The sequence below is a fragment of the Ovis aries genome, chromosome 3 (genome assembly GCF_016772045.2).
Source record: "Ovis aries strain OAR_USU_Benz2616 breed Rambouillet chromosome 3, ARS-UI_Ramb_v3.0, whole genome shotgun sequence".
Classification (NCBI taxonomy): domain Eukaryota; kingdom Metazoa; phylum Chordata; class Mammalia; order Artiodactyla; family Bovidae; genus Ovis; species Ovis aries.
The window spans coordinates 218,645,917-218,662,043 of NC_056056.1; the positions used below are offsets into that span (position 1 = coordinate 218,645,917).

Below are 16,127 nucleotides of genomic sequence, written 5' to 3' on the forward strand. Positions count from 1 at the left end.
CGGAAGGGATCACGGCGTCAGTCAGGCTGTTTTCTCCAAACCGATCTTAACACGCGACAAGTGCGCCAGCTAACCGGCAAGGTGGGCGGGACCGGAATCCCACGGACCTCAGGCCGGGCAGGTGCCTCCGCCTACTGGGCGGGGCCGGAAGTGAGGTCAAGGAGCGGCCGTCGCGGCCTGCGCTCGTTGGTCAGGAGTGGCACGGTGGGCGGGGCCAGTAATCGGCGGTCCTTGTGCTGCTACCAGCGGGCATACTATGAGAATCCACGGCTCCGCTGGTCGCTAGTAGACCCTCGAGTCGGTTGCTGCCTGACTTCTGGCCCCCGGCCCGCCTAGCCCGGTAGGTAGGGCGAGGGCCGTAGGCAAGCAGACCCCTTTGGAGGGCGGGGGGAGGGACCGAGGGCCCAAAACTGGCTGCAGGGGGTGGGGTGTGAGATTCGCGGACCTCATTGGAAAGACTCCCCTCTAGGAGCTCTAGAGGCACGGATGGCATCCTTGGTCTGCAAGCCCGAGTGGCCCGCTCAGAATCCACCACCAGCTCACCTCTCTGATTTCCCACTTCTTCCCCGCTTCAGTCATTACCGGCCATCTGATATTCTCTGACTCCCAAGTTTCGCCTTAACCAGGGTTTGGTTCCCTTAAGTCTGGAGTATGACGGTGGAACGTAGGGCTCTGGGTGAGCTTGAACTATTTCCTCACATTCTCTGGGCTTCAGTTGTCTGATCTGCACGGGATAGAGTTGGTTCTCCGGTTGACCTCTGTGAGAGGTCACTATCAATAACTGAGCATCTCTCCCCTGGGGCAGGTGTCCCGGTAGAACAGTGGCCAGCTGTGAGATAGCCTGTTCATTAAGACTCTTAGTTTAACTGGAAAATCTGTGAGTGATATATAAGTGATTTGGGCAGTCACCGCATTTTTCTGTGCATTTATCTCCACGTTGTAGATGCTTCCTCTGACTGCTGTTTTTAATATCACACTTTGCTGACTCCCTCTTATCCTTCTGTGCTTGTTTTACAACTTTGTTGGTTGTCTCTTAACCCTACTAGAGATAGAAGTGCCATTGTGCAGGGAATGTTGTTCCTGCTGTATTCTGGCTCCGGAACATGAAAGTCACTCAGTAAATAGTTGGGGAATGTTGCCTAGATAGGAACAGGTTTTGCTTGTGGTGCCTGTGGTTCCTAGGAGAGTAACAGCCGTCTTACCCCAGAACTGCCTTGCGTCCCTTCCCACCCCGCACCCCTTCTTCCTTTCTGATGACGTAAGTCAGGAAAAGCAGGAAAGCCTACAAGTTTCACGTTTTGACTGCCTGGGCCTCCTGGAAGGCCAGGGAGGGAGAACTGAGGGGGAATGATGTTGACCCTCCTTCCTCAGGCACAGTGCCTCACCCAGGTCTCTGTCTCTGCAACAGGGAGATGACCTCCTTATCCTCATTTTGCAGTGAGGAAGATGAAGCTCAGAGAGGCTGAGCAGTTTGCCTTCTTTAGGTCCTGAAGTCAGGCACAGCCAGGGCTCCAGCGCAGGGTTCCAGACCTATTCTCTGAGCATCCTTGCTGTGCTGACATTTATCTTTCTTCCTCCCATTATCCCATGTCTTCACCATGTGTCTCTTTGTCCCTGGCCCTGGGCTAGGGACTGGGGCTTCAGGGATTCCGAAAGCTGGCTTTCCGGTATTTGGAGGCTGTGTCACGTCAGGGGAAGTTGCTTTTCAGTTCACTTTCTGTTTTATATAACACTAAGCTCTGGATCTCACCTTCTTTCACTGGGTTGCTCTCTTAGCTCCAGAGTCTTGGATATGGACCTTCTTCAGTTCCTGACCTCCCTGTCTGTCCTGCTATTGTCTGGAACAGGAGTCACAGACACCCTGAGGACCTCCCTGGACCCGAGCCTGGAGATATGTATCCTTTGGGGTTGGAGGTATTTTAGAGGGATCTATAAATGAGGTCTCTATATCCACAGTTGCTTAGGGGTTTCCAGGGTAAAGCAGGACCCGCCTCTGTCAACCAGTAGAAATCGGGGAGAGAAAGTAATGTGCTCTAACCAGATCTTGATCAAGTCAGTTCTCTTCTGAGCCTCAGTTTTCCCATACAGGTTGAGAAGGCGAGGCATATATTTCAGGACCCTGAGGATTTCACATGTACCTAGCACTTTCTGTGTGAGACCCTGGGCGGAGACCAAATCCTGGCATTTTGGGCTACCTACTAAAAAACCGGGTCTTGAAAGAGTGGAAACTCATAGAGAAGGGTGGGAGGGCACCCCAGGCAGAGTGTACAGTGTGAGCAGAGGAGCAGAGGTTCTGGGAACAGTGAAGGGTTGTGGGAGATGGTGGAAAGACAACAGGGAGGGGAGGGCGGGGGGCAGGAGCCAGGTCCTGACGGTTGTATTCAGGCTGTTGGGTGTGGAATCCTCTGTGAAATAATGATATGTTGCGGCATTCATATGCTTCTCAGACAGCTTATTCATTCGCTGGGAAGTCCTAGCCATGCACATCTATGCCCCTTGCAGAGACTTGCTGGCCAGGAATGGGCCCTCTGGATCAGGACCACTGGATTGTCCAGGCAGGAGAGTTGGTGCCAGCTCCTTAACTTAATGGTGCTCAGACAAGAAGATGTTTGAGGTGAAGCGGAGGGAGCAGCTCTTGGCACTGAAAAACCTAGCACAGCTGAACGATGTCCACCAGCAGTACAAGATCCTGGATGTCATGCTCAAGGGGCTCTTTAAGGTGCACGCAGGCAGGGGGCAGCTCAAGGCAGGCCTGGTCTTTGATCTGGACACTGATGGATGAGTAGGAGTTCCCCACGGGGATGGTGTTCAGTGAAGGGGAAGCGAACCCACAGAAGATTTGAAGTAGGGCCTCAGTAAACAGGGCTGGGGCTGGTCTGGGAAGACCTTGGCAAAGCCACTCAGCCCAGGCGGGCTTCCCTCAGGTGCTGGAGGACTCCCGGACAGTGCTCACTGCTGCAGGTGTGCTCCCAGATGGGCCCTTCCCCCAGGACGAGAAACTGAAGGATGGTATGGTCTTCCCCCCTGCAACCTTGATCTTCTCCAGCTGCTCCTTCCCTCTTGTCCTTGTCACTTTTCTTTTTCTCTCTGGGAATGCCCTCTTGCGGCACCTTCATGGAGTCTCTTGGGTGGTTGGGCACTCAGTATAAGATTCTCCGAGTGTTCTGGGCTCGTTGCAGAGCCAGGTTCTGCATACACATACAATATGTAGTGCTGTCCTGTGCTTGGGGGAGGGGAATCAGGGAGGAGCCTGTGCCCACTTCCAGTCCCGCAATCCTTGCCTTCACCACCCTGACCCTTCTGGTAGAGATGGCAAGGATTGTTCCCATTTATAGAAGAAAAAAAACTGAGGTCTATTGAAGTGACTGGTCCATGGGAGCAGTTACCAGCACTCTTTACTGCTGTTCTAAAAGCCTTGACCTCCTTAAATCCTTTTTGAGACAAGGTGGGACCAACATAAATAAAAGAATATTCTATATCCCTTCATCTCCTCTTCCAGGAATTTCTCTCCAGTAGTAATTTCTCCCCATTAACTGGTTACATTCTAACAATAAAGTATGTTAGGTCACACTGTCTGAGGACAGAAGTAGCCTTTACGTATTGAATGTTGGGCAGATACCATTTCTGATCTCCACTGTAACTGAGGAAGGCACCATCAACTCCAGTTTCCAAGGGAAAGAGGACAGGTGGTTTGCCTGGCTCTTACCTATAAACCTAGCGAATTCCTGAGTTCTTTGTGATTCAGGATTGTTCTGAAGCTCAGAGGTCCCTGCCCCACTTGTCTCAGACCCAGCCTGGCATATCTTTGGAGGAGTCCCCTTATCTCTTTGTGTGGTCTGGCCAGTGCTGGTAAGGACGTGGGCCTTATCTATGGGGGGACACTCAAACAGACCTCCCCGCCGCAACCAGGGCCGGGTGTATAGTTAGTATTCTTCACGCTAGCCTGGGTCAGGGGAACCTGCCACTGTAATGGACACTAAACTCAAACTGATCTGTTGACTAAAAGATATTGGTGGAAAAACTGACCAAAATCAAATAAGGTCTAGGGATTAGTTAATAGTATTGTATTGATGTTAATTTCCTGTCTTAGATGGTTTGTACAGTGGTTATATAAGGATGATAATATTAGAGGAAGCCAAGTGAAGGAATTTTGTGGTGTATTATGTAAGTCTAAAATTATTTCAAAATAAGAACTTAAGCATTTAAAATAAAATTGAACATATACTAAAAAGAAAACAAGCCCTGATGTGTTCCCTGGCCATCCTAATAGAACTGACCCCTCACAGGCACTAGTTAACACCAGGACCCAGCTCTGGACATTATGGTACCAAGTTGGGGAGGTTAGGAGCAAAGCCTCATGGGATGCAAATGCCTCCATCTGTGCAATTGCACCCCTCTCGGGTCTCCATGGCAAACGAGTGTTCTGAGCTGCAAGGTATGGGGGAAGAAGCATGTCCTTTGGAGTCAGACAGATCTGGGTTTGCAGCCCAGGTTTGCTGCTCACTAGCTGTCAGCTTCAGTTTCCCATGTGTGAAATGGGAATTACAGCCACATGTCTCTCTGAAGGTGGTTTTGATGATTTGGTGACATGAATGCCTCAATACTCACTGTACATGTGGTCAGCAGCCTGTGTGCAACAGGCACTGTTCCCTTCTCTGGTTAGTGGGCTTGTCGCTGTCCTCTGGAGGGTGTGTAGGGCTGGCCAGGAGGCTGCAGAGGGCCATCTCTGCCAGCCACTCACCAGAGTCCTCTTGCCAGCTTTCTCCCAAGTGGTGGAGAACACAGCCTTCTTCGGTGACGTGGTGCTGCGCTTCCCAAGGATCGTGCACCACTACTTTGACCACAACTCCAACTGGAACCTCCTCATCCGCTGGGGCATCAGCTTCTGCAACCAGTCGGGCGTCTTTGACCAGGGCCCCCACTCACCCATCCTCGGCCTGGTAAGGACTGGGGCGGAGGAGGTCCAGGAGCCCGCTATGTGGTTGCACCATGAGCCTCCTTCAGTGGGGCTTGAATGTCAACCCTTGGTTGCATTTTCTCTGATAAGCCTCCGGGCCACTTTGAGGTGCCATTTCAAGGGCTTCTGTATTGATCTTGGTGCCTGGGGGTCGTCACCTGGCCCACATCCGTCCCAGCCTTGGAGGGAATGGCCTGCGGGTGAGCAAGATGCGGGAGAAGGCAGACGATGACTAGCTTTTCCTCATCCGCAGATGGCCCAGGAGCTGGGGATCAGCGAGAAACACTCTGACTTCCAGAACCCATTTAAAGTAGACCGCACAGAGGTGAGCTGCTGGGGCCTGTGGCCCTGTCTGCACTGTGTCTGCAGGACCCTGGGAGGCCAGGGCCAGCAGGACCTGCAGCACCTAGAGTAGAGTGTGAGGGCTTTGGACTTGGAGCCAGAAGTGCCGGGGTCTGGGTCTAACCTACCTCTCACTCACTGGTACCTTTGGGCAAGCTGCTGGCCCTGTCTTAGTCTCAGCTTCCTCTCTGTCCATGCGAGGTGAACCTCAGCTATGGGGGTAGTGAGGGGCTATGAAGACATCCATCCCAGGGCACAGTAGGCACTGTTCATGCCAGGTGAATGGTAGGGAAGCCATGGGAGGTCAGGTGCTGCTTCTCTGCCCTTGAGCCTCTGAGCACCCAGCCAGCTTTCTGTCCCACATTTCTGCACGTGTTCTCATCCTAGAGCTGAAGTGGGCTCTGAGGGCTGGAGGCCGCAGAGGGAGCAGGACAGACAGCAGAGGGGAGGGTGGGGTCAGAGTGGCTGGGCAGGAAGGGCTGGAGGACTGGCCTCCGCAAAAGACAAGCTCTCCCCAAGTGTCGGGGGGTTACCGCTGAAGGTCTAGGATTTTGCTACTGTTTCATGGATGCTGACAGGTTAGAGACATCAGAGTTCATTACAGCGAAAGCAGTTGCTGTCAACCTGGTCATGCGGGTTTGCCTTATTTCCCAAGTCTTGGTTGGTGGAGAGAGGTGAAGCAGAGGGGTCCAGACAGATGCCAGTGGGTTTGTATCAAGTTGAGAAACACCAAGCTTGGGAAATCCACCACCTTTGTAGTGAAACAGAAGCAAACGTGGTCTTTGTTTGTAGGCAGACATTACCTCATCCTTCAAGGTAACTTTTTGTAAGCACGACCTGAGAAATAGCTCAGGTACAGAGGGGTCAGGTGTACCCAACAAGAATGCAGGGACGCTCAGGGCCATAGAGAGGATTCCATACACACTCCCACCACCACCACACACACCAGTCCATCCACCAGCCCTGTGTGTCTTGGCTTAACTATCATTTCTACATGAATGCCTTATTCCACATCATAGTCTGATCAGTAGAGACTAGGACCACGTTTGTTTAGTTCATCTCAGGCTGCTACCAGTCGGACTGTAACTAGCAAGATGAGGCCACGTGCAGTGTCGATCTTAACCATAAGCTCCAGGGTCCTGAACTCAACCAGCTCTGATAAGTCCTGGGGGATCAGTAGAACTTATATTAGAAAATTAGGATGTCATATGAGACCAATCTATTACCTCTTACCACCCACACAAGAGTTCAGACTGAGCTGCTGATATTCAGTGTCATTGCTAGTGGCTACCAGGGCCAGTCTGTGTGTGTGTTCAGTTGCTCAGTTGTGTCTGGCTCTGTGTGACCCCACAGACGGTAGCATGCCAGGCTCCTCTGAGCATAGGATTTTCCAGGCAGGAATACCGAGTGGGTTGCCATTTCCTTCTCCAGGGGATCTTTCCAACTCAGGGATCGAACCTGTATCTCCTGAGTCTCCTGCACTGCAGGCAGATTCTTTACCACTGAGCCATCGGGGAAGCCTCATACTGGGGCCAGTAGGTAGACCCAAAGCCATCTTCATAACGCAGTGGGGAGGCATTCCATGATCCACTGTCTCCCACTTGATTTGGGTCACCATTGCATTGTTTGAGCTAAACAATGGGGGCAGTGTTATCATGGAGTTGTTCAGCTGCCTCAGTTGCCCTGTGTGGTATAACCCAAGGTCGATCAAGGATCAGGACAGGTGGAAGGATCCATACCAAGGTTGGACTGAAACAAGGTTGTACTGGTCTGTGTGTCTGCGCAGGGTTACTTCGGGAGCTGCCTTTGATGGCAGCAGGCAGAACCAAATAGTTCAGCAGTGACCTCGTCTATGTGAATTTTCCTGTCACGTGGTTGAGAATGACACCCTGGACAGTTGGTCTGACTCAACTGCAGCTGCCACTTGGCTTGCACGAACCCTAGGATTGTTTGGCCAGGCAGCAGTGCTGGCTGTAAGGGACAAAGAGAATTAATTGTTCCACATGCCTCCTGGGGGCTAAGGCAGTCCCTCCCTAGAATATTGCTGCAAAATCAACATGTCACATCCCAGGACCTATAATTTCACTTTTCTCCAGTTATTCCGTACTTTCACTTAGACTTTTTGTCTGAAAGGGTTAGAAGTGAGTGGGACAAGAGCATTTTTTGCAAAATTTTCACAGACACCTATTTCCCATCTTGGCCCACATGGGCCACTACAAGGGGACTTGGCAAGGACTGTGCTTAGCCAAGTGGTCATTATTATTTTTTTGGAAAGAGGGGGCTGTGCTGTGTAGCATGTGAGATCTTTGTTCCCTGACCAGAGATCGATCCCATGCCTGCTGCAGTAGCAGTATGGACTCTTAACCACTGGATTGCCAGGGAAGTCCCCCAGGTGGTCATTATTCTGATGATCTTGGGCCATACTGTTCCATCCAGGGTCTCTAGGTGGTCGAATCAGAGCTTCAGAGTCCTCTGCTTCATGTCAGTCTGTGGTGGTGGGTGTACCGCCATATCTAGTACAGTGACACGTATAGGTGGCAGTGCCGTCAACCGGGCGGTGTCAGCTCGATCGGCAGTTTGATTCTGATCAGTCTCATCAGGGAATTGGCTGTGGGCATCTAAACGAGTGACCCAGACTGTCCCGTTGTCAACCATGGTTTGTTTCCACAGGTCATGGCCCCCGAGAGGGATAGCCGTGTGTGACCTGCCAGTTTTCAGCCTGCTTATCTGCCAGACCAGATGGCTAGGACGCTGACAACAGTCAGTAAGAATACAGCATGCCTGGCCGCTAGAAATACCATCTAGGCAAGAGTCACGGCTTTTAATTCAGGTTGTTGTCTTACTGGACTTTATGACAGTTGGTCTCCCAGCGTCATCCCTGGAGCTGGATGGCTGCTGCCGCCCATAGAAACCCACCCCCAGGTTGGTAATTTGCTGGGAGGACTGAGTCCTGTGAGTCACTGGTTAATACTCCTGTGTGTCGTTGTCCTCAAGGCTCTGATTTATTACAGTGCAAGAGATCCACAGTAAAATCAGCAGTAAAAAAGGTAAAAAGGCTCCTGGGGTGAAGTCTAAGAGAACCTGGACACAAGCTTCGATGTGTCTCTCCCAGTGGAGTCACACGGGGCACACTTTATTCCCCCAGCCACAGGTTATGAAAACGTGTGAGAAGCCGTCTGTTAGGAGAGCCCGTTAAGGAGGCAGCACCCAGAGTTTTTACCAGGGACCGGTCACGTAGGCACCCTCTGCCTAACACATACCAAAATTCCACACTCCAGAAGGGAAGCACGTGTTTGTGGCATAAACAACACTTTTGTACGGTTTAGGCGCAGGGCGCCACTCTTATCAGTCAGGGTAATGGAAATCCCTCCCAGAATCCTGGTTCCCAGACACCAGCCAAGGGCCGAGTTCCGAGATGCCAACCAAAGGCTGGCCTTCGACGAAGGCCCTCCAAAGGAGAGCAGTCAGGCCAGCTTGATTAAGAGCACCATTAGCGCTTCATTCAGATGAACAAATCAGTGGAGTTCCTGAGTAGAGGAACCTCTGACTCAAGGTCCCTGTTCAACTAGTGGCTTTGCTTCAGGTGACGGAGTGGGCATTTTGGTTTTTCACGCCAGCATAGCTGCCTCCCCTTCATGTGAAACCAAGATGACACACCCTGCACGGCGGCTTGCTGCCGCCACAGCCCTGATAAACAGCCTGGACAAGAGCAGCAGGGCTGATTGTTGGTGTACCCAGCAGGGACACACAGGCAGGCTCCAGGCCGTGGCAGGTTGCCTTTCCCAGCGTGGGCTCTCATGGAGCTGTTTTCCTGCTGCGATGCTGGCTCTCCTTGCCCTACAGATCATGAAATGAATGCCTCTCCCACAGGAGGTAGACCTCAGAGAGAACAGGCTCCAGAGAGCTGTGATTCAGTGTCATTGTAATATGCTCTGCTTGGATATAGTCATACAGAAGCAGTACGCTTCCCTTCTCATCAGCTGGGGCCAGTCCCAAGATTGTACTCACTTTTCAGTATCCAGTGTAGACCCCTCCGCCAGCAAGGTTCTGAGATGACCTTTTTTTTCTTAAAGGTCATTTGTGCTCTATTACACAGCACTGGCCCCTCACGGAACCTGCATTGTAGGGCTCCTGGGAGGCCAGCCCCTGCCCCCACCCCAAATACCCGAGTCCTGCCTGGCTCCCAGCCCGGTGCAGGGTAGATGGGCTGGGGGACCAGAATTCCTTTCTGTGAAGTCCATGCTGGGCTCAGTTCTGGCCTCCTGGGCCCCAAGGGGCTGGACAGGGTAGGCGAGGTGAGATAGGAGAGCCCCATCAAGTTCTCTGGGGCCCAGGGCCTATCCTGGCAGTTTCTTTGAGGTATCCACTTGGGGAGGCCAGCAATAGCCCAGGTTTACTCAGCTCCCCTCCCCCCATGCACTGCCTCCATACCAGTGGGTGTTCTGGGAGGGCCCCTACTTATGATACTAGAGCCAGCTCGTATCAGGCTTTGGGCTGGCCTCTGTCCCCATCCAGAGGGAGCTGGCCCTCTCCCTACTGTTCAGATGCTTACAGACTGCTGGGGAAGGTAGCAGAGGAGCACAGTCCCAGTCGAGCATGATTGTTGGACCCAGTGGAAGAGGGAAGCGTCAGGAGCCACGGGACCCATGCGAGGAAACCTGTGGAAGCAGGTGGCCAAGGCTCTGGGACAAGTAAGAGTTGCCGGGTGGACCATCTCAGGGAAGACCTTGCAGGGAGAGGGACTGGCTTGCATGAAGGCTCAGAGGCAGAGCGCATGCCTTCATTCAGCGTTTAGTGAGCATCTGCTGAATCCCAGCCACCAGAGAAGCCCTCTGGCTCTGCCCACCTGGGAAAGGCATTCTGGTTGGAGAAGACAGACGGGCAATAAAAAATACATGGTAGATGGAGACGGGGGATGGAGGAAAAGGCAGAGGCACATGGTTAAGGAATTCCAGGGATAAGGTGAGGATATCGTTGCTGTTTCATGTGACTTGGACACAGGAGGTTCTAACTGCAAAGACCTGAAAGCAGCAAGTGAGCCAGCCCTGTCTCTGGGGGAAGAACTTTCCAGACTGGAGGGGCAGCGAGTGCCAAGGCCCTGAGTTGGAAGCGTATTTGGAAGGGCAGGAGCATGGGAAGGGGAGGTCAGAGTCGTAGGCCAGGTCATAAGATCCTTGCAGGTCTTCTCCAGGGCTTTGGTGTTTACTCCGGGACACAGAGGAGCAGGGTGAGGGGCTCTGACTTAGCTCTTTTAGGGGTCAGCCTGGCAGCCGCGTGGCAAATACTGTGAGGACCAAGGTGGAGACAGATCCTGGTGAGGAGACCGCTGTGCTGGTCCGTTTGGAGTTGACAGTCCATTGGAGTTAACAGCTGGTCCATCTGGAGTTAACAGTGGCTTGAACCAGGGGGACAACAGTGGGGCTGTTGGGAATGGTGAGATTTTGGTTCTGTTTTGAAGGTAGAGCCAGTAAAATTTACTAAGGAAGCAAATATGGAGTGAAAGAGAGGCATTAAGGATGACTTGACAATTTTGGAAGAATGGAGTTGCTATTTTCCACGAGATGGGCAAAGTGGTGGGGCGAGGTTGAGGGCTGGATTGGGGATCAGTGCCTTGTTTCTGGACCTAATGGGCATCTGAATGAAGATGTCAAGGAGGTAACTGATTTTGACTTGACTGATGTCAAGGAGGAGGACTAGATTTCAGGGGAGAGCTTATTAAAGCCAGAGCTACAAATGTGAGAGTAATGCCGATGACAGACCATGTCCCATCACTCCAGGGGGCAGGGGTCAGGGCAGGTAGAGTGGTGGTCTGAGGACCAAGGCCTGGGATGTGCCTGCAGTTAGAGATGGGAGAGTGAGGAGGAGCTCACAGAGCACCCCAAGAGGGATCAGTCAGTGGAGCAGTAGCAGACCCAAGAAGGAATTGGTTCCCTGAGGCCACATGACAGGAAGGAGAGAGTGGACGTGCCATCGGACACCGCTGGAGGGTCAGGAAGTGGGGCTGAGAATCGGCTACCGAACTTAGCGTGGAGACCAGCCCTCAGAGAGCTGGGTAAAAGCTCTTTTGGTCGAGTGGTGGGGATAAAAGACTGAGTTTCAAGAGAAGGAAATGAAAGGAAGTAGACTCGTCCTGTCAAATACAGCTGACTCTTTTGAAAATTTACTCTTTTTTTTTTGTTTTTAATGTTTCAGGTGTGCAGCGTAGTGATTCAGTATTTTTACAGGTTCTACTCCATTAAAACTTATTACAAGACAGAGGCTGTAATTCCCTGTGCTGTGCAGTATATCCTTGTTACCTGTTGTAAAGAGATGTGTTTTCAAGGGGAGCAGACCCAATGGGAGACTAGCTGGAGGAGGGCGTGGGTTCCTGGGGAAATCTTAGTCGGATGGGAGAGACCACACCACGTTTGCATGTTGAGGGGACCCACCCATGGCAGGGGTGGGGAAGAGCCCCCGGTGCAGGGGTAGGAGAGTCTCTGGAGCTTCATCCCTGAGGAGGTGAGGAGGGAGAGAGGCGAGCTGTTGCCTGGGGGAGGGTTGGCCTCACCTGGAAGAGCAGCGTGGGCACAGCAGCATGGGCCCATGGGTGTGGCGGCGGGGGCTCACGGAAGCTGTCTCCTTAGTGTCTCCATTTTCTGTGAAACAGGAAGCGAGGTCACGGTCTGCGAGTGAGGAGGGGAGGAGAGATGGAGGCTCGAGGAGAAGGTCTGTCTAGGAGAGCAGGGCAGGGAGTGGACCAGGGCAACATCCTGGGTTGCCAGGCAGCAGGGAGGGCCCGCTGGAGGTCAGCATCCGAATTTAAAGTAGGCATTAGCCAGGCCCAGCTGGGAGGAGAGCCAGAAAAGGACTAGGTGTTGTTTCTCTGCTGACCCAACCTGCTGGGGCTGGAGGGGCCAGGATCTCTTGACTGGTCCTTCCCCAGCCAGAGCCAGAGGATGGGGTCTTCTGTGGCCCGAGGGGTCTCCTGGCTCCTCCTTGCTTCCCAGGAGGATCTGAAGTAACTGGTAGGGATAGGAGGCAGTGTGATCAGGGAAGCACGGGGCAGGGAGCTTGGGAGGCTTGGGGGCTGGTCCCAACTGGGACTAGCTGTGTGACTTGTGCAGATCATTTACCCTCTCTGGGCTGCACTTTGGCTTCATCCCATCTTCCAGACTTGTTCAATCTAACACAGTAGGTGGATTACTCCACAAGGTGGAGCTCCTAGTTTGTTTTTAACATCTGCCTTGACCAACCATCAGATTTACCATATGAACAAGTAAAAGGGGCATATTTCCCAACAGAGTTATCTGAGTTGTGGATATTACTGTATTTCATACTCTAACATGATTCATTCATTCATTTAGAAAATACATACTAAGCGCTGCCTGTCGGCCCATCAGACCACACTGGGGGCTTGTGTCACAGTGAGCGGCACCCCACACTATCCACCTGTCCTTGGGGAGAGTGTGATCCAGTGAGGGCAACAGGCACGAAGCAGGTGTCACAGAAGCAGGTGGTTGCAGGGGAGAAGCACTGAGAAGGAACTGGAGGAGACAGCCCCAGCCGGGAAAGTCAGGGCAGGAGTCACCCTAGGGATGGGAACCGCTGAGCTGCAGCTACTGTGGCAAAGAGAGTGGGGGCCGGGAAGAGCGTTCTGGAACTGGGGCACAGCAGGGAACAGAGGGCTGGAAGTGGGCACAAAGGAACCCAGGAGCCAGAAATGAGGCGGGAAGGGGGGTGGGCAGGGTGGGCCTGCAGATAGAGCTGTGTGGAGAGTCAAGGAAGTGTTTCAGCAGGAGTCCGATTTACATTTTGAAAATATCTGACTGCAGCGAGGAGAATGGCTTCAGAGGGACCAAAGTGGGTGTGGAGAGACCCTGGGATGTGCCGAGGTTTATCAGGAGATGTGTAGGGGGGTGGTGATGGGGTTAGCGATATGATAGGTGAGACAGAAGAGATGGATTCAAGACTTAGGGGTTAAAATGGGCCAGACCTTGGCAATGGACTGTGAGGGGTTTGGACCTGCGGCTGGGGAGTTGGGGGGCGAGTGGGGGCGATGCTTGGTCTCTGCCCTACTTGCTGACTGGAATGTGGGACTCTGCTGTTCACAAGGACACGGACTCTGGAAGGGGACTGGGTTTTGGGGAGATGGAGCCATGCTGAGTTCGGGGCACATGTGCACACGTGTGGAGGTGTCAGATAGGCATTTAGATAGGGAGATGCAAATCTGAGGGGTGACGGACTGTGGAGGTGCGACAGAAGCCCTGGGTTCAGATGAACCGGTCTGGAGAGTCGGGGAGGAAGAGCTGAGGGCCTGGGGGTTGCCCCGGCCAGAGTCCTGTCCTCCTCCCACCCAGCACGCCCCGTGTTCCTTTCTTCTCACTGGGTACCACCCTGCACCCACTAGGGAAGCCACAAGCCTGGGCATCACTGTCATCATCTTTCCATCTCTTTCCAAGTCTGGCAGTTTAACCTCTGATACAGCTGCTTCCTATATACTCCCTTGCCTACAGCTTGCAGCTTGTCCGCAAGCAGTAGGACCCCTGTTGTCTTACACTCGCTGACTGCCCCCTCCCACAAAAGGCTCTGGGGGCCCATGCTGGGTCTTGGGCACTCAACCCCTTTTACCCCGAGTGCAGTCTGTCACTTGTTTCTCAAATGTGCTGTGCAGGTTCAGCACCTGTCCCTCTTCCTGGAATGTCCTCTTCCCTCGCCCTGTTGGCTTGGCAAGCGCCTGCTTAATCTTTTGAGACCCACTCAGCAGTTTTCCCTGAGCCCATTTACTAGCTCCATGTCCGTGGGCTTCCCTAAAGGCCAGGGCCTGTGTCTCAGTGACCTTCCTGTACCCACAGCCGACAGCAGCCTAGCTCAGAGCACACTCTTTGCTGCCAACTGACCTAATAGACCTCTCTGCTTTTCCCCTCAGTTCATCTCCAGCACTGACCCTTTCCAGAAGGCCTTGAGGGAAGAGGAGAAACGCCGGAAGAAAGAAGAGAAGAGGAAAGAGATCCGAAAAGGCCCTCGGATCTCAAGATCACAGTCTGAGTTATAGCCCTGGAACGGGCCAGGGCTCACGGGACCAGGAGGCGGCCAGTTGGGAGGAAAAGAAGAGTGCAGACGCGTAGCTGATGGTGAGCGCTGGTGCCTTCAGAGAGGAGGCCAGAGTCTGCTTGGCCCCCTGGGGCTGGCTCCAAGCCCTCACTGAAGGGACTGGGCCACAGAGGGCTGGACTTCCTCCCAGGGACCTCCCCGGAGGGGTGCCAAGGGATCTTCCAGAGGGCACTGTTCTGCAGACCTAACCCTGTGGAGATGCTGGGGGAAGCAGGAGGGATCCTGGGCTGGACTCCTTCCCCCACCACTGTGGGTTTGGACCGCTGGCCCGCTGGCAGCCGCTCCTCACGAGGAGGCGGCAGAACTAGGCTCTGAGCCATGTGCAGAGGTGTCACGCCTGCTGCTGGCCCCACTGTGTCACTGAGTTGCCGGGCACAGATCCTAGCCCCCTGCAGAGAAAATAAAAGCCAGCAAATGCTCTGGGCTGACCGAGGCTGGTTTGGGCCCCAGGGAGATGTGAGCCTCTCCATGGAGCAGGTGAAGGGGGCCTGGGCAGGGGTGTCAGGGGCCCTCAGCTATAGAGACCACCTTAGAGAATGTTCTGCCTACCCCAGAGGAGCCTCAGGCCCTGGCAGAGCAGCAAAGCAGAGGCTTGGCTTCGGCCTCCTATTCCCTTCTCAGCACCGTCTTTGATGAGGGGTCAGTGTTGGGAAGGGACCACAAGTATCCTTCCTGGGAGGGTGTTTAGCCCAAGATAGTCTTGGAGCAGCCTGATCTCTGTCTTCAGGTATTGAGGGACAGTCATTGAGCAGGCAGGCCCAGGGAAGAATCAACTTGTCCTCTCTGGCAGTGGAGGGAGCCCCTGGGCCTGTTGGGGGCACTGTTGGGGGACAGGCTGCAGCTTTGCAGGAGGCTGTACTTTGTAGCAGAAGGGCTGCTCCTGGGATGGATGGGCCAGACAGCAAGCTCCCTGTGTCAGGAGGCCTGTAAGCAGAGACCAGGGCCAGGGGGGTGGGGAGCTGCAGAGGTACTCAGGCCCTGAGTAGGCAGCCACCCTTCAGTCATGCCCCTCCCAGGCAGAGAAGGGAGGGGCTCTGGGGGGAATTCTAGCTCTGTCTCTTGACTTTGCCAAGCCAGGGAAGAGACACACAGCTATCCCCAATATCCTACCACTAACGGAGCCCAAGGGAGAACCAGGGTCTTAGCCCATCAGACTTGCTGAGTAACCCTGGCCCACCCCTTCCCTGTGCAGTGGCTTCATTGCTGTAATGAATTTGATAATGCCTGAACCCTCTGCCCAGCTCCAAACTGCTTCTCTGAGGTTGGGGCCTGGTTTCTCAGTGACAAGAGCCCTTCTCTGATGGTTCTGAAGAACCTAAGCTACTCCATTTTGTCAAAAAGAGAACTCCATTTTGTGAGATTCCGGGAAAAAGACTTTGGAAATCACCCGACCTCACCCCACTACCCACGAGCCAATCAGACCTCGGACCAAAATCTGATTTTACATTCAGGAATTTGTGGTTCGCCTAGGTAATAAGAACTAATCAGAAATCAACACACAACCCCTAGGAAGAGGGTGACCAATCAGATGTCCTCCAGCCTGGAAATCCCCTTTTTCACAAACATACCCTATATAAGCAATGTAACCCAAAACTCGGGGCTCCTTCCCATAGCCACTGCGTCGGTAACGACAGGAGCCCCAGCTCGAGCTTGGTAACAAAGACTCTCTTGCTTTTGCATCGGACATCGGCTCCCTGGTGGTCATTGGAAGATTTCGTGACTTGGGCATAACATTTGG

At 53.3% G+C, this 16,127-nt stretch overlaps 1 protein-coding gene across 3 annotated transcripts in view; it reads left to right on the forward strand.

Annotated features, from left to right (window-relative positions):
* Positions 1-233: 233 nt before the first annotated feature.
* The window catches only part of CCDC134 (coiled-coil domain containing 134), a 36,075-nt gene continuing 20,181 nt past the window's right edge, over positions 234-16,127 (forward strand). Inside the window, exons 1-7 of one of the 3 annotated variants that reach the window (XR_006059491.2) lie at positions 234-340; positions 1,777-1,895; positions 2,598-2,719; positions 2,925-3,009; positions 4,759-4,940; positions 5,211-5,282; positions 14,205-14,409. Coding sequence is in view for 2 of the 3 variants with exons in the window: in XM_004007021.6 (XP_004007070.1) it covers positions 1,793-1,895; positions 2,598-2,719; positions 2,925-3,009; positions 4,759-4,940; positions 5,211-5,282; positions 14,205-14,330 (690 nt within the window). In the remaining variant the exon portion in view is untranslated. Of the gene's footprint in view, positions 341-1,776; positions 1,896-2,597; positions 2,720-2,924; positions 3,010-4,758; positions 4,941-5,210; positions 5,283-14,204; positions 16,074-16,127 lie in introns of those variants that run through there. The other 2 variants (XM_004007021.6, XM_012175707.5) reach the window with 2 other exon arrangements.